This window comes from Cheilinus undulatus, linkage group 4, assembly GCF_018320785.1.
Source record: "Cheilinus undulatus linkage group 4, ASM1832078v1, whole genome shotgun sequence".
Classification (NCBI taxonomy): Eukaryota; Metazoa; Chordata; class Actinopteri; order Labriformes; family Labridae; genus Cheilinus; species Cheilinus undulatus.
Genome location: NC_054868.1, coordinates 31,719,620 through 31,738,379, shown reverse-complemented (window position 1 = coordinate 31,738,379; position 18,760 = coordinate 31,719,620). Strand labels below are relative to the sequence as shown.

The 18,760-nt window shown below is 40.3% G+C and overlaps 1 protein-coding gene across 7 annotated transcripts in view; it reads left to right on the top strand.

Moving 5' to 3' along the window:
- Positions 1-18,760, top strand: part of tnrc6c2 (trinucleotide repeat containing adaptor 6C2) — a 202,204-nt gene that overhangs the window by 143,121 nt on the left and 40,323 nt on the right. For 6 of the 7 annotated variants that reach the window (XM_041784524.1, XM_041784523.1, XM_041784530.1 and 3 more), the window contains 2 exons: positions 12,679-12,779; positions 13,204-13,225. In XM_041784524.1, the coding sequence (XP_041640458.1) occupies positions 12,717-12,779; positions 13,204-13,225 (85 nt within the window). In that variant the 5' untranslated portion in view covers positions 12,679-12,716. Of the gene's footprint in view, positions 1-5,010; positions 5,029-12,678; positions 12,780-13,203; positions 13,226-18,760 lie in introns of those variants that run through there. The other variant, XM_041784525.1, reaches the window with a different exon arrangement.

The following is an 18,760-nucleotide window of genomic DNA, read 5'->3' as shown; positions in this document are numbered from 1 at the left end:
TGGAATTTCAGTTGTTTTTGCCATGCGATTGTTTGACCGTTTATGTCAAGCTCAAAGCACTGGCAGTCGGTTAATGCCCTGCAGTTGTTAATCAGGTCGTGAGCTGCCTCCTGCATGCCTTAGACACTCAGCTGACTCACAGACACACACAGAGCCCTGTTCTTACCCAGGGTCAAGGGTCCTCCCATATGCACGCCCATCTTTCCAAAAGGCTGGAGAGCACACAGTGAGGGGGTGGCTGTGAAAAAATGTTGCAGGGGCCCTCTGGTGTGTATGTAAAAACAGTGAATGAGGAGAAAAGAAAGCCCTTAAGCAGAGGGAGAAGAGGAAAGGGGGGTTTACTAGGTAAAATGATGCTTTACTGATGTGTTCTAGCCTTCCAAGATGACTGCTTTTGCACTATAGCCTTCCCTTCAACCACATCAGCTGCTCTGCAGGGCATCAGGGCAATTTGTGGGCTCATGTGAGTATGAGGTCAATGGCACAGGGATAACCTTTCAAGACATGTCTGCCATGTTTCCTAAGCTTTTTTATGTGATTATAAAATGCATTATTTAGCTTTCTTGAACACTAATTGCCAATAAAGAAAATCAATTGATATACAACTTAATCAGAAGTATCAAAACTTTGATAAAATACTCCAGCCTAGATAATTAGTGCTTTCTCACAGCAAATAAACAAAGTGTGAAATTCAGTCTCTCATTTCTCACTGGAGCCCAGGCTCAAGATATTATATTACTCTTACTTCATGTTAGCAGCACACTTGCATGAAGCCCATAATCCATTAACCCCAGGATCTCACCACTGTTGGCTGTTGGCATCCAGACATAGTTTAAAAGTGTGTATTGTTACAAAATCTCTAGGACCATCTTTGGCCAGTTAGACTATGTACAGCCCCTAAACACTTAAGTGGCAGAGTAATTTGTTTAAAAGAAACCCAAAGCTTGCCTCCCCTTGTCTGACCTTTCATAGACAAAACATGAACATTAATCTGATCATCAGGCTGCTATCATTTGCATGGTATCCACTGCAGGGCTGATGTAACTGGAACTCATTCTGTTTGATTTTTCTTGTCTTAACAGTAGGTATTTCAGAGATTAACATAAAATTGTTAATTCTGTCTCTTTCCCATGGTTGAGCTTAGTCAAGCCTTGAAAAGTGGCTCACTTTGTATGTCGCCCTTCCCCTGTCAGTGACCTCACCAAAGTCTTGACCCTGGCTGTAACTGAGCCAATAAGTTTGAGGTTTTCTAAACCACTGGTTCAGACTTGATAGATAACACTGCTGCAGGGTGTTTCTAACAGAGAAGCATCAACAAGAATCAGCTGGATTCAAAAGGATGCTGCCAAAAGATAGTGCCTTCTTCTTCTCCTTCACTGTTTTTAGAGAAGGGGCAAGTATAATTCTTGTCTTGCTGCTGTGTTTGGTGTCATTATAGTACTCAACAAGAAGAGTGTGTGAGAACCAACTAGGAGATTTATGTAGATACAAGTGTTGGCAGTGTTACTGGTTGGGAACCAGGAAGTTAGTATTTGTCATATTATTAACATTTTCATGCAACTTAGGTTGGAACAGTCTCAGACAGGGTCTGACACTGGTCTGCTTTGGTTTGAGATACCAGGCTTATTCAAAGCGCCTTGCAAGGTTTAATATTCATGCCCTTATGTTGTTTCGCCTTCACTATGAATGTCACAGAGGCATAATGGGAGGACAAAGTGATCTTCCCCTCTGTGCCAGCTACAGAGGTCGTTACAGAGGTGGTAGAGAGGCGAGAATGGGATCAGCGGAGCCAGAGGGGGGACACGGTGCTATGTGTGCATGTCTGTCTTTGCATGTATATGGATGCTTCTTCTAGGCTGTCCCCAAGCAGGGAAATGCAGTGTCACCGAATTTCGCGCCATTGCAGAATAAATATGAATATTTTAAGATGTAATGACAGGGATGCAACTAACAACTATTCCTGTAGTGGACTACTCACAGAGCACTGGAATTATTGGTCAACTAGTTGAGTGGTGTGCTGTGAGACCCCTTGACAGCTCAATTAGATTTATTTATTTATTTTTTACTAACAGCTGAGCCTTGACGTACTTACAAACATGCACAAGCAAAAAGTAAAGACAGTAAGTTAGAGTTCTTCTTTCTTCTTTCTTGGCTTTTAGCATAGTGTTGAAGTAAAGTTGAATGATTTTCTTTTACACATGTAAAGCCTGATTTTTGTATTTTAGCATTCGCTCCACTGTTTAAGTGTTAAGTAGTGAAACACAAATAGCAAAATAGCAAACGCAATAGCAACACGCTGCATGGAAAAAAAAGGTGTGCAGACGCAACAAACAAATCAACAATGCATTTTTTCAGCAATGGAAGTCATCATTGATTATTGTTGACAACACCGACGAATCGTTGCATCCTTAATGAAAGTCTTATTACTGCAATGTCGTAAATTAAATCTAAAATTAGCCTAATGATGCAGTAAGACTTTACCTTTTTAAGTTGTAATCACAGAGCAGGGATTCAACTTGTGATTGTCAGTCTTAAATCCAAAGTCAAAAATGGATTTAACTCCAGTCCATTATTATGTCGTACACTGGACTTTTTGTTTAAGATGTAAACTGAGGAGAGGGGAGCTGGGGTGGGTTGAGGTTATGTGTAACCCCCCCTTCTTTTTGTGCAACTTATGTGCCAGTGGATGTGGCTGGGGCTTAGGGGGCCCACCAGGGGTAAGCCAGGCTGGGATGGAAGGAGGGGGTGCTGAAGCTGAAACCAGCGAGCTGCTGCCTGTGAGTCTTGGCAGGGGTCCAGGGGAATGTTCAATGTGCCGAGGTTTGGTGGGGGCCTCCTTCCCTTCCCCCTCTGCTTCATGACGGCTAATTGGAGAGACGTGAGAGGCAGAGCAGGAGAGAGGCATCACATGGTAGCTGACAGAGAATGTGCAGGAAGCCCAACCTACAGTGTTCCCTTTCTTTCCTGCTCCGAGACAACATTAGACAGCATTACTCATTATGTAAAAGACTTAGGCCCTGCAGCGCTTCCAAAGCTCTCAGTTAAGGCTATGTAAATAGCTGTAGCATGTGCCGCCTGCCCTAGTGCTGGAGCCATGGCTTAGGCTAGTAAGCTCAGATCATTTGTTTGCAGTCTGGACTCTTTTATCTCCATTGTGTCAACATGAGTACAGTCAATGAAGTTTAGGTGTTGACATGGTGTACTTAAATTGTAAGAGCACATTTTTAAGAAGTTGATTTGAGTTAACAAAATGCTAAATATTATCAAAAAATATTCTTTGTATGTGTGAATTGTGACGCAGTTGAATTATGAAATATTTCTTTTGCACATAATAAGTTTGAATAACAGAGCAGCACAGCCTGATTTATAATGATTAAGGCTCTGGCTATCTGAGGATACTGAAGAACAGGAGCTTATAAGCTATGAGCCCAGCACATTGTATTATTCCCCAGCTTCTTTACTAATGTTATTACACCAAAAGACTGTATTAATTTGTACTATTCTCAATGATAAGAAGTGTTGAATTGTCATGAGCTAGAAAGCATATCTGCAGGATATGAGTGAATTTATTAAAAGTGTAGATCACAGGAAGATAAATGCTCATTCTCCATTTCAGTAAAACAAAGCCAGCAAATATCTTCTCTAGACAGGAAGCTGTGTATCTCTCAGCCATTACTTTATTCTTATGCATGCACAGTTGGTACTTCAACACCTTGCCCTCTCATTCTCTGTCTCTGCATCTATCTCCGTCATCTCCTCAGCTCAGCACAAGTGATTTCCTCATAACAAAACTCAGCATCTTTGTTTCAGGCTTTCAGTTTTTTTCTTATACTGTTTAGAGCGAGGGACCGGCCATGTGCCAATGTGTGAGTGTCCGTGTGCGTGCATATGGCATTGAACATATAGGGAGAACACTCTCTTAAAGTAACCTTGAGGCTTAAAGACAGTATAGTTCAACAGATTAGCCAATTTGTCTTAACATGCATCTAAGCATACTGTGTAAGTGTCTATCCTTTGATTTGGTCTGCCTGTTCTGATTTCAACATTGTAAAGACATATTGTGTGGTGTTTAAGAATAGTAGCACCAGTGGGAAAATGTCATAGAAATACAGAATTCGAGCTATTATTTCCATGACACATTATAGAATATTAGTGATAAAGGGTCAGCCATAGCGTTAAGATTAGTTCAGCGCAAAACTACCTAAACCTTTAGACAGAGATTCACCCCATAGTCTGTCAGCCACCAGGTGGGTACACCAATTAAAACTAATTTGCAAAATATGCGGGAAATGCACAACCACATATCATCATTACCACAAAGCAGTCCCAAGCAAATACAAACACATACACCAGCACACTCAGCTTGACAGCTTCTTCTCGAATTCAGTAAGCTTTAGCTGTGTTGCTGGCAGGGAGCAGGCCTGCTTGGTCTTGTGCATTGTGCTGTTTTCCTTTTTAATGAGCTGCCATCGTGTTAAAGTTTCATATCGACTTGGCAGAGGAAGCCGCCAAGACACTGTGAGCTAATTTTCTCGAGGCAAACCTCAAAGCTGTTATTTATAGCGCAGGTTTGACTCTCACTATCTGATTCTTTGACTTTCTTTCTAAGTCTTGCATCCCTCCTCATTGTCACTCTCCACCCACCTCATTCACCCTAAGTCAGTCCCTTGTCTACAAACTCGAACAACCAAGAATATTTCTGCCACAGCTCATTGAGCAAGTCTCGTCTAGTAGCAATAAAAGTGTACTGTGTTTTCACAAGGCACTTTCCACACCTGCTGAAGGAAAGGCTGGTATGCTCAGAATGCTCACAAAACAAGTGGCCGGCGAGTCTGTGAGTGTGACTGAGGGATGGAAAAACCAACCAACAACAAAATTGTTATTACTCCTTATCAACTGTGGCATTTACAGGCTTGTTCCCCCAAGCCATTCAGGTCAAGTGAACACAAATGCACACCCACACATGTTTGTGGAAAATGGTTGAGGGTCTGTAGCAACAGCAGCAGGATTGAGGAATTACATCCCCAGGTAAGGGCTGTCCGTGATAATGTTTCATGTAATAAGACTCGGGAGAGCCTTGTGGCTTCTCTGCTGCCACAGGAATGGGTGGTTAGCTCAATGTTGGTGTTGGTGGAGAATTGATTTACCACATTCTGCTACCACAACATGACCATATTACTTTTTTTTGTGCTGAGAGAGGAAAGTCTCTTTCCCCATCCATTCTTTTCCTCCCTATGGAAGCCCATCCACGCCACTTACAAAATAAAAATGATGATATTTAAGTTATTTGATTAAAAAAATGAGAATTAAAATTTAAATTGTTACTATGAAATAGAAATCCTTAGTATGAAATATAAGTCATAACCATGAAATAAAAAAACACAAAATTAAGAGAAAAGTATAAATTCTAACTCAAAAAGTCAAAATTATCTGGTGTAGATAAGTGAATATGAAATAAAAAGCTGAGTGTATGAGAATAAAAGTAAGAAAATAATGAGATAAAAAGTCAAATATGAGATTGAAAGTCAGATTAATGAGAAAGTATGTCATAACTATTGAATAAGTAAATTGAGATGGAAAGCCAGAATTTCTGTTTATCTAATAATTATGACCTACAGTTTCATAAATTTGATTTCTTAGCTCGGAATTTGAATTTTTTTTTATCTTATAAGTCTGACTTTTTATCTTGCAATATTGAGTTTTATTTCACAATCCTGGCTTTTTTTTTTAAATCACACAATTGTGTCCTTTGTCTTAGAATTTGGACTCTTTATCTCATAATTTTGACTTTGTATCTCATAATGGTGTTTTTTATTTGAGAATTTGACTTTCAGCTCTGAATTTTGACTTTGTATCTCATAGTTACGAATCTTAATTTCATAATTTGGACTTTTAGCTTTTGATTTTTACTTTATATCTCATAAATTCCACTCAGACTCAGACTTTCCATCTGATGTTTTTATTTACATTAGATCCCCATTAGTTGTTGCCGCAGTAACAACTATTCTCTCTGGGCTCCATTCACAGAAACAAGGCAATTACATACACATTCAAACAAATACACAAACAGAAACAAGACACTGTAGCATACAATAAGATAAAAACGGTCACAACAAACCAACAACTAAAACATTTAATTGAGTCTGGAACATAGAGATGGTTGAAAAATGTGTTTACATAAGTATCATAGCTCCATTTTCGGCCATAGCGTGTTAAATATCAGTCACATTCATTAAATTGTTTAGCAGATGTCTCATGACTAAATATCTCATACTTTCAACATAAGATTTTTTGTTATAATTACCTAACTTTATTCTTTTAAAGTGGCTGATGCATACTTCCATACATCTCTCCTCTCCCCCCCTTCCTGATTATTGTTGTCTGAAACCCATCCACAGCATGTTTCCTTTGCTTCTCTTTCTCCTTTCAAGTTTCCTCAGACTTTCCCAGTCTTTACACAAGCAAGCCCATTTTTATTCCTCTTTTTCTGTCTTACTCTCTTTCACCTTTGCATATTTTGTCCCTCACACCTCTTGTTTTTCTCCCTGAATCTCTTGAACTTGAGATCAAAGTGCATGGATATTTCAGTTCCCCTTTCCCTCCCCCTCCTTGTCTCCCTGTCTCTCCTTGTCCGCCAGCTTCAATAGTGCTCCACTCAGTATTTTTCTACTCCTCCATTTCTCCAGTGAGGATTCTTTCAGTCTCTTTCCCTTTTCCAGCACAGTCTCTCTTCTTTCACTCCGTGCCCTGTCTGCTACTCCGGCGGCTGTCATTCTTAATTGGTGTTGCTCCGCGTCTGCTTTCATCCTCCGCCTGTTTTTTTTTCCCTCCCTTCCTCTCATCCCCCCACATCCTCATCGCTCCTTCTCCTCCTCCTGCCTGCCTCTCCTCTGCATCCCTGGCAGAAAAAGACAGCATCAGACAGAATGCCTCCTGCCTGTGTACATCAAGCTTCCCTGTGTGTCTTTGTGTGTTTTTTGTACGTGTTGGGATTTTTTAGCTTCATTCCTGTACAGCGTGTTCCTGTCGTTGTGCCTTCTGCTCTATAGCGTAGCCCTGAATTCCAAGGATGAGGAACGGTTTTATGTGGCACAGAGGAACAGAGGAAATTACCTCTGTCTACAATTTCTCAGGGGCCACAAGTTTTATGTATTTGTAAGAAAGGCACATCCAGTGTCTACCCTGGATCTATCAGAGTAGAGGAAAAATCTGGACCTTTATATGTTTCATTGTTTTCTAGTTTTGAATGTATGTTGGTCTGTCTGTGAGCCAAATCAAGCATCAGATCCTATAGATATCTGCATAAAGGTGGACTACCAAGAGTATCAAAGCTTTTTTCAGTGAAGCCAGTACACACATTACTTTGTGCTTTGCTTAACTTCACCTTCAACATTACAAACATTACATTACAAAATGATATGAGTTAACATGGTGTTAGCTTGCACAATTAAGCTAACTTTGACCAGCAGACGGAAGGCAGCTTTTAGCTAAGCTTACATTTGTATGTTAAGAGATTTCTCATGAAGATGGTAAAATACAGAGATAAAACAATTTAAAATTAACTGGTAACCATTTTATTTCATATTTTTGTAGACGTATTTACCTGCTTGCTGTGCTTTTCCCTACAAAGTCACTTGGAAGTTTGTAATTATTATACCTCTATATCTCACCTCAGGCAAGACTGTGAAAAAAGTCATTGTGCCTTTGAATTGTGTATTTGATAGTTTATATAACACAGCGGTTAGTTCTTGCATTGTGTTAATGCTGATTTAACCGCGTTTTCACAACTTTAGGTCTTGTTCACATAGAGACAAAAACAATCTGTTTCTCTCTGGTCGTAAAAACCTCTTCCGCAAGCATGGCATAATTTCAAGAAATGTCTGCGTAAGCACAAAACTGTTGGAATTGACTTGAAATGCTGTAGTTAGTGATGCACAATATTATTGGTCTGGTATCGGCAGATATTAGCTCAAAAAGGCAATTATCTGCAGATATCAAAATTTCTGTTGATATTTACATTCGATATTTTGCCTGTGTATTTCAGCGTATATACTAATAAATTAATGGAGTTTTAGGCTGAACCAACAGACCTATATCAGTTGAGGGTTTTTTTCTTTAAATTTTAAAGTGTTTTTAAGGACTAAAGTTTGTTTCCTTGGTCATCCTCAAACCTTAAAGTGTGTCCAAAAGGACTGAAATTCTGTGTCTGAAAAGCATATTTAATTATCGTTATTGATACTCGTATTGGCTAAAATTAATCTGAAAATATTGGATATCTGCAAAAATCCAATATCCTGCATCCCTAGCTGTGGTATGCCAGTGGCGCTGTAACGCTACCACAGAAATACACAAGAAACAGAGAAGATCTTGGAGCAAGTGCACCCAAAACTTTTCTCTTACTCAAAACCTTCTCCTGGTTGCACTCCATGGTGGATCTAAGAACATGTGGCGTATGCTGCTCTCCATGACCATTTGTCACTCACAGTGGTTGTATAGGGGGAAGAGATTTTGCTGGAAGAGCCATAATAAGCTCAGTAGCAGCATTAAAACAATCCTGTAATCTGCCAATGTTGTTGTTGTTGACAGGTTTAGCACATGCAGGTTAAGGGGGCCAAGATGTGATGTTCCAGAAAAGATGTTGGTTATATACACAGAAACACGAGGGTGGTGTATACTGATTAGTTTACTGTAGGAACTGCTCTGTGTGGATGAAACAAACAAACAAAAAAAAACATAAAAATTGCAGATAATCCATGTGGAGGCCTCTTTAGTTTAACTGATCTGGTCCAAATCAAGTACCAGTTTGTAACACTGTTGCATTTGGAATCATGGTTGGTCTGTGTTCAAGGGGCATTTACAAGGGGACCTAAATATGTGATGAGCAAGGAAAATGCACTCTTATTGGCCAGTTTCTTGCGGTTTATGAATACACCAATACTGGCATGCAACTTTGACTCTTAGAACTGAGATAAATATTTTTGAAATGAATAAATCTGATTGCCAAAATCTTGAATATATAAAATGCACCAGGAGGAAACTTCATGTTTATTATGTTGTATAAAAATGATCTTAATCTGCATGATAAAGTTACCAAATTACATTGTTGGCACTTAGTAAACAAGAGCAGAAGACAGCATTTAACAAGAGAAATCAAGAAAACAGTTAATTTAAAGAGGGACAGAATCAGTGACCTCCACAGCACAGTGTATGTCACAGTGAGGTGCACAGCAAGTGGAGAGTGTGCACTTGTCAACTGATCACTCTTTTGAAAATGTTAACGTTATGACAGGTTGAGCACTTTAGCACATGTACAGCATAGGTGCGCGTCTATTTATGTGTGGGTCAAAATGGCAGAGCGAGTAGACAGTGGGTTCATTTATTGATTTATCGTTTGCGTTATTTCTGGGAAAAAATAAATATATAAATATATGTATATAAATCCAGGTAAAGTGTATGAGTTAGAAATACTAAAGTTTCATTGCCTTATTAATTTTCTCATACAAACAGCTACCTAATGTGAGGAAGAAGAAAAAGAAACTGTGCTTTTGTTTCTGAAGCTCTTCAGGTTTGCTTGTGGTTAGCGACACATATTTCACAAGCTACAGTAGCTGGTTTATTCCAAGAAAGTTCAATACTTCCCGAGTTAGGCCAGATCAAGGTCGGTTTGTATTCTCACCGCCTTTTCAATTGGTCTCAGAACAGTTGTTTGGTCCCCACCAGAGTTCAGTGGTCAGTTTTCACACCAGTGCAAAAGAACTAAACCAACTCTGCAAAAGAACTCCAGTTCTTTACAATCGAACCAAACAGGTTAGGTGTGAAGGCACCCTTAGAGAAGAGCCCATGACTGCCCATGAAATGTATTGGTCCGCCTTAACCAGGATGCAGCCACATGCTTACCACCAAATCCCATTAGTTCTAATATCTGGTATAACATCACACCCTCTTGTGTGATTTTGCTGCATCATATTTTTTCAAAGGCATGAGGTAAACAATTACTAGTGTAGTTACTGGTGATCTTAGCCCCATTAGTGTAAGAGAAGACTGGGTGACACTGGCTTTGGGTCAGTGTACCTCACTACAAGATGTGATTTGCCTAATTGTAGCGTCATACTACCAGCAAAGGGTAAACTTGATAGTTCAGCACACTGACACCCCAGGGTCAGTGGTGAGGATATGCCAGTGTCAGCAGCACTCAGTGTAAGGAAAGGAGACAGGGAGAGGCAGGTAAGAATATATGTCAGGGCAATGGAGGTCAGGAGGGAGGATAACTTTGGCTCTGACTATGTCAGCTCAAAACACTATTGTCTTCTCTCATATTTCACAGCACATTTTGTTCTACCAAAGCCCCCAACACTGCTAACTAATACACCTACGCTGTGGACCTAAAATTATAGTTGTATTTTTTTCCAACTGGTGATATGATTGTTGCGTTAAGTCAGCTAATTAACTTTTATTCAGCTTATTTCAACGCAAAAAAACGGAAATATGTAGCCCATAGATGTAGTGGCAATAGAAAAAAAAAGTAGTAGCTAATAACTTTAGATTGGGGATTTTTGTCTTAGGTAGCCATGTGATATCATCATGCTAGATGGCTTATGATGACTGCATTAGCTCAAATACTGGAATTACTAAAATAAACTACTGCACGTGCTACACATACTGTATATTATTATTTCAACACATGCTCCTAAATAATTTGAGCGCCTGTTTATTACATTAGGGCTTCCTTCTCTTAACTGCTAAGGTAGCACAATGGCACACAGAGGACTGCACGAAAATGGATTGTGTGTTTGTGTGGGTGTGTGAATGCAAGGAAAAAGGAGAGAAGCAAACTCAGATGGAGGATAGTAAAGTAATGTCAAGGTATCTCCCTTACTTCATTTTAAACTGCTGCCTTTAGTCTGCCAGCTTCCTTCATCTCACTGTGCCCATCTGCATGTCTGCCTGACCTCTCCCCTTTCTCTGTCTCTCCTTAACTGCCATAGCAATATTAACAAACAATCAGGCAGTCTCAGTGAGGCCTCTTCTGTCGCTCTGATTGACAGTTCCCTCCCCTGCCAGTGGGAAGCATAGTGGGAGGCAGTCCTTTCATTAATCTTGGGTTATGAGCATTATGATTCATTCATACATTAAGATTTTGATTCATATCAGACCCTGTGTAGGCACATTTCTATTTTATCTTTTGTGTTCTTGTCATGGACAGTACACATTAATCTGAGTTAGGGTCCAAGCTAATGATCTCTATTATTGAGCAATCTATTGATACATTTTATACACATTTTTTATATTTAATGCCACAAACGAGTCAAAGATGTCCATTATATCTCTCAGAGGCAAAGGCATTGCCTTCAGTTTGCTCTTTGCAAATCCAAACATTCTCATTTACATTTCCTTTAAAAAGCTAATGTTTAATATTTTAGCTTGAATTATTTTTCATAACTTATTGGTTGACAGCACTTTGATAATAACCTTTAGAGATCATTCATGTACTAACCAACTAATAACCACATTAGAGAGAGCTCCCAAGGCCAATCTGACATGACAGGAGAATCACACATGCAAAGAACAAGAGAACAGCACATGAAATCTAGATAATTTGTTGAGAAACCTTTTTTTCTAAAAGTGCCCTTTGCAGTGTGATGAAAAGGAATCAATTTTGTCAAACTTTTTGCTATAGTTAGCACGACATTCAACTTCTCACTTAAGAATCAGGGCAGGCTTTGAAAGCAAGTCATGCCTTCCCTTCTCACCAGTACAAAGCACAATGGCTTATTGTACAAGGCAGGCTCGTGAGTGTGTATGTGCGTACTCGTACTCGTGTATAGTTTCCCTCTTTGGAAGATAGCCAGCAAATAGAAGAGGCCATTATTCCAGACTGACATGAAGACGATTGATCATATATGTGCGTTTTAAAGAGAGTTGTATCCTTGATTTGATATGACATAGAGCTACATTATAGATTAGTATCCATTGCACTAAGTGAAGACTAAACACACATTTTAGCCCCTATGGTCCTGCCCATACTTCTAATAGTTTCCAGGAGCTGTCACTAAAACTGAGCCAAAGGAAATACAGGCTAAAATGAAGCACTTACTTTTCCCTTGGCTCGGGGATAACTATCTCACTAGTTTGATTCCCGCCTACTGGACACAGATCTTTGTAGAAAGGTCTTGTGTCCTGTCCTGCATGTCTTTTGGTTTTTACGTAGTCTTCCTTTTAGTCCTTCTAATGCCTCAACATTTGTTTTCTTTCTGTTTCCTGCTGGCTGCTTGGTCTAACACTGGTCTTCAGTCTGATTTTTTTCTCTCCTGCTTTGTCTTCATCAACTTTTCCCACACAAATATGTGCCTTTTTTGTTTTTCTTATCCCATTTTCCTTTTGAGATCTCTGCCTGCATCTTATATCTACTATTCCGCATTTTCTAAGATGAGTAGCTGATGTCATTTTGTATGAAGAGATAATTGTAAATGCAAAGTCTCTGTTTGAAAAAGTAGTTTTATGTTTTTCCTTGGCTGAAACCCTGAACTGTTTCTTGCGGCAAACTGTGAATGTTACTATATGCCTAACATTTGCAAAGAGTTAAAAGCAAATTTTATGTGTGTATGTTAAGGATGCAGCACATATATGCCTGATATTTCCTCTTTATCTCATAACTGTTTCTCTTTCTCTGTTTGGCAGCTGAGAGAAGCTAGCAACAGAAGAAAGAGAACCATTTGATGGAAGAAAAGAAAAAGAAAAAACAAGAAGAAAAGACCAAGACAGAAGTTGCTCAGAACAAGGTAAAATTATACATAAAGGTGATTTTCTAATAGAAATCATGTACATGGTCATAAAAACAAACACTTTTAAAGCATTCAAGTAGTAGTAATTGAATTTCCCTTTACTAGCAAGCTATTAGTCTGCCTAGTAAGTGTTAGGATTGAGAAGTTAGGTCTTTTGAGATTTTTTAGTACTCATTGGAAACAATCTTTCAGCTAATTCACATTCAACCAGCTTCTAGAAAACCAACAGTAACTGGCGTATTTTGTTGAGTGGAAAACATGATGAGTGGTTTGTGTAGATGATTCATCTCACTCAGTAACACTATCCTATTCCTATTAAATAAAGATCAAGGTTTGCTCATAGCACTCTTAATTTATCTACAGTTAGAATGATTGTTAAATGTCACCTCTTATTAAATCCTCTCTCTCTCCTTCCCTGCAGGCTGCTGATCAGAAACCCAAAGGTGAGTGTCAATGTCAAGTAAACTACACCTCCTCATCTGCCTTATTTTCTTAAATTGCATTCATAGTCCTAAACTCTTATTAACACAATCTGACCCATAAAAGCACACACACACGTTATACACGCACTGTACACATATAGCATTAAGCATTTATGCGCACAGATGGACACACACTGTTTGCACATGCATGCACAATTTTGCCTTTTGACTCTGCTTTACAGACACACACACACATAGGGAAGAGCAAATACAGTGGAGTCTAATACAGAGTGATGCAGAGCAACGCCTATTACGCCTGCAGCACCAGGCAGTGAAGCGTGAGGGCACCCAGACAGCTCAGTGAGTGTGCGATGGGTGGGGGGATGGGGGGATGGAGTAAAAGAGGCAGGGAGAGGAGGAGTAGAATAAAAGAAGGGTTTGAAGATAGGCTCTAATGCAGAGAGACTACAACTGAAAGAAGAGTGTCCTCATGTGCCCTTGGTGTTCTTTTTAGATGATAAATTGGGCTTTCTCAGTGTGTAGCTGTTATAAAATACCTGTAGTTTGATTTTAAGTGTTTCAGAAGCCAGAGTGGTGCTTCTTTTTTCTTAGTGACTGCTTTTGCCATTATTTTTAAAATTTGTGCTTTAATTATGCAAGATGTGAAAGCTTGCCAGGGCTAATTATCATGCAGAGCATCCATCTTTGTTGTGTTTTCACCTAGCTTAGATCTGACATGGCTTGGGATGATGAAATCAATGCAGAATGCCTGAAATCTGTATGTATTATGGTATATGTTGTATGCTATAGGTAGTTTCTCCTAAACCGTCAGTGGCTGTGTCTGTACCCTCCCCCAGTTTGAGCAGCAGCTTGGCCATCTGTGAGTAACTGTTAGGCTTTAAAAAGGTCAGCACAGCTTGCACTGAACTCTGACCTGTTTGTTTAATTACCCTCCTAGTGTTCAGCACTCACTGTGAGCTCAGCCTGCTAACCAAGTTTCAGAGCCTCTGCACTAGCTAGATGATTTTCAATAAGCATCCGTTTGTGGGTTTTAGATGGGCACACTTGTTCTGGAAAACAAAATTCAGACCTCTTAAGGCTTATTTCAAAGTATTGGTATGATGTCTGTAACTCTTACAGAGAGTTCTTGTCACAAAAAGACAATCATGTGTAGAGGTTGTATTTAACAGCCACAGTCTTATTTGTTGGATGCTGAACAGCTCTACATGGCAGTTTGGGTTAAATACCTTGTTCCTCTTTATGTTACTGTTACTTAGGATGTAAGACTTAATGATGCTCTCTTTCTGCTAGACTGTTGACTGAGAAATGTCTGGTCAGTGTTTGTTTACATGAATTTATCTGATGGACAGGACCAGGAGCATAGAAATGTTTGTGCTTGTCAGATGGTGGATGTCAACAAGGCCTGAAGGATTATGTGGGCAACAAAAAATGTCAAAGACTCTGAGTTAGGGCTTTTGCTTGCAAAACTGTTCCTGCATGTGTCCTCGTGTCAGTGGCCAGCTTATGGCCTTTCATAAATATTCACTTGTAACCAGCTGGGATCTTTATGCTATGATTGTTGAATTGCAAACCATTTGATAATTTTAGATAATGATAACTAGGTTAAAAAGCTTATTTCTATAAGATCTATTTGCATTTGCTTGGTTTGAAGCATACTCAGAGTGTATAGCCAAAATAGAAGAGTAAATCTGTGTCAGCATGGAGCAAAATGTCTTTGTGTTGCCTAGTGGTGATACAAAGTATTGATATAGCTATATGTCATCATTCTAATTTTTTGATACAGTTATGCACTGCTTATGCCAAATATTGATATTCTGATTTAAAAATACAGACTCTCAATAGATTTCTTTGCCAGTTTGACTCTCTGTGCCAATAAATCATGACTCCTAACAGTGGCACATATAGCATCAATGGGGGGTAGCATGACCAGAAGCTAATTTTTGGTACTGGGTGACAGCAGGGTAAAAGGAGAAGAAAAAGTGAAAACAGGATGATAAAATTCTGTGAGGTAGATATTTTGATTTATAGCTTTGGGATTATGTTAAGTTAACCCAGAATCACTGTATTGTGATATTATCATAATTGTGGGTATTTTTTTCATATGGTACCATGAGTTTATCTGTGAATTCCCTGCATTGGCTATACTAGCTGTTAATGGAGCAATCAAGGGTATACTAAGATTAAGATAGGGATAATTGGGTCCTCTTGATGAGAGAAGAGGCCCATGGACAAGGGCCCAACCAAAAAGAATAAGGGAGAAGCAAGGGAAGAATGAAAGAAAGAGGATATATCATAGGGTGCTGATGGGAAAGATTACAGCTAAATGAAGGAAGAAAAAGGAAGAAAGAAAGTAATGAAGCAGTGGGCCCTTAAGAAAAGTGCCAAAAATGATCATCTGGAGTCAATGACAATGCTAATATAGAAGAGGACTAATGACGTGGACATTTATTTTATGGTATGTTTAATGAGAGATAGAAAGGCACATAGAATGAGAATCTGATATTGTAAGTAGCGGGTCGTCATGTGGAAAGAAAGTCAGGGGAAGCGGTCTGTTTGAAGACTAATCGTTCAGTGAGCCATCCAGACCTCCGCCAGTTTGCTCATAACCTCCTGTCTGCAATATGGTTTAAAAGAAAGGTAGCACCCGCTGGAATGAGTTGTGTTTTAATATGTGACACTAAATAATAGAGGTCTGTGTATAAGCATGAGGGGAGAAAATCAGTATGCAGCAGTGATTTGTGTCTTTCCATCCATATCAGTGAATTCAGCCTTCCTTACACACTATCAGAAATTCATAGACACATACACATGCACACCGCCTCCCCCATCCTCTTTCCTCTCTGCAGGCCTCCTTGGTCCCAGGCATTTCAATTTGTTTGCAGTAATCGATCTCGGCCTGGTGCGTTCATATGTATGAAAATGAGATAAAGCTTCGGTGCAGTAGAATTAACTTCTCTGCCCCCCATTACGCATGGAGCTTCACTGAACGCATGGTTCCAGGAAGCAGTGGCCCCGTGCCCCCCCACAAATATACAGGCTGGACGTCTGATGCAGCGCCCATCCCTCCCTGCCTCATCCCTCCCTCCCAGTCTCCTGGTCTCCATTACCTCAGAGGGATGCTGATTATTCAATTCCAGCACACAAGTTCATCACAATCCCTGCCACCGTTGCAATCACAGTCGTTTAGTAGGCTTGGTACACATACATACTGACTTGTATGCGTACTAGTCATTTACATCCCATGAAACACACTCTTAATAATGCCTACAAAAACTGTTTCCATTTATGTGTATATTTCTCTCAAAGAAACTTGGAAATATTCAATCATTTCTCTGTGAGTGAAGCAAATGCTTACATCATGGAAAAGACAAAAATATACGAGCCACGCTTAGCATGGACATCCACACACAAGTGATGAGAAAACACAACCCAAGCAGAAACTAACACAAATTCAATTCATGAAACAGGTATTTACACACAGGCACAGAAGCCAGCTGTAATACCACAATGTGCCCATCACATCCTGGCACCAAGATAATCAAAAAATCAGCAATCTCCATTTGTGCTGCTTCCACACTTTTCACTGCTGAAAGGTTAGAGAACAAATGTATGCCTGTCACTGCCTCATCCCAGATGTACCCACACCTTTTCTAAGGTCCATTTCATTTCACCCTCGATGTGCTCAGCCCTGCAGTCCACATCAGAGGGGAAACATATTTACAAGGAGTCACTGCGGTGATAACAGCATTATATTTTTCAAAGTGGCAAGCGCCGCACATAAACATGAGTGCGTCGTATAATTCTGTATTGGATTAATTTGCAATTTCACATGCTATTAATTGCATCAACACTTTTGAAAGGGAATTTCATGAATCGCAATCTAATTAGGGGCTAATTTACTTTAGCATTCAGGCTGCTTTTCTCTTCTGTTAACCACATTTATAAACACTCAATGAATTAATAGTGAATGGCTTGTGAATTACGTCCTGTGGATTTATGACTGCCAAGCATAATTGTTTTCCTCCTACCCCCCCTCCCATGTGCTCTCCCCGCATGCATATCAAGTGTTAGAGCAGAGTGAGGGATGCAGAGAGAGATGGGGGACAGAAGAAGAGAGGAAACAAGGGGCGCACAAACTCAAACAATGCTTTCCTCTCTGTGTATTCTTGTTGCATGATCACTCACAAGCTGCTGACAAGAGAGGCTGTTACCCCTCCCCCATCATCTCCTCCCCCCTGCAATAGTGAGCTGCTTCATGTCAGATATCAGGCAGATTAATAGGGTGTAGCTAAACTGATATGAATGACAGCTTAGCCTGTGCTTTGAGGACAAGGTGTACATATGTGTGGGTGTGTACAAAGCCTGGTTTATATTTCTGCATTAAATCTACACAGTGGTGGCCTACGCTGTCAATAGCTATACTTGCTTTTTGGTGTTGCTTTGTAAACTGGGCCTAAATACTACTTCGTAGTGCACTTTTTATCCCTGTTCCTGCTCCTGCCACCACATTTCCTGCTTGCTTGTGTACAGAAAACCATGGTAACGGAAAACAAGTGTGGTATGTTGTAGTTGGCAGTGATAATTGTTGAGCAGCAGTTTATTATACTGCAGTTATTTCAAAGAAGAAAAAAGAGGAGACAGTGGAGGAGATGGAAAGAATGGCTGCAGAGTTTGCACTTATTTGGCCACTCAGAGGGACATAGATTAGGACAATGACATGTTTTCAAGTAGGGCTGAAAATCCATCCATCCATCTTCATCTGCTTATCTGGAGCTGGGTCACGAGGGTAACAGGCTATGCAAGTCCACCCAGACGGCCCTCAGGATACATAATCCCTCCAGTCCATTCTGGGTCTTCCCCGGGGTCTTCTCCCACCTGGACATGCCCAGACTACCTCCACATGGAGGTGGCCAGGAGGCATCCTGATCAAAAGCCTGAACCACCTCAACTGGCTCCTTCCAATGTGAAGGAGCAGCGGCTCTACTCCTAGCTCCCTCCGGATGTTTGAACACCTTACCCTATCTCTAAGGCTGAGCCCAGCCACTTTCAGGAGGAAACTCATTTCGGCTGCTTGTATCCGCGATCTCATTCTTTTGGTCATTACCCAGAGTTCACCAGTTCACCCGCACTACTCGTTTAGGTTTACCAGGTCTGTCTGGCAGCTTCCTCAGCCATCTGATCCAACTCACCACCAGGTGGTGATCAGTTGGCAGCTCCACTCCTCTCTTCACCCGAGTGTCCAAGACATGCGGCCGCAGCTCTGAATAAACGACAACAAAGTCAAGCATAGATCTTTGGCCTAAGGTGCTCTGGTACCAAGTACACTTACGAGCAACCCTATGCACTAACATGGCGTTTTTTGAGGACAGTCCATAACTAGCACAGAAGTCCAACAAAAAAAACACCACTCTGGTTCAGATTGGGCAGGCTGTTCCTCCCAACCACCCCCAGTGTTGCCCACGTAAGCATTGAAATCCCCTAGTAGAACTATGGAATCCCCAGGCGGGACCCCCTCCAGGATGCCACTCAAGAGAC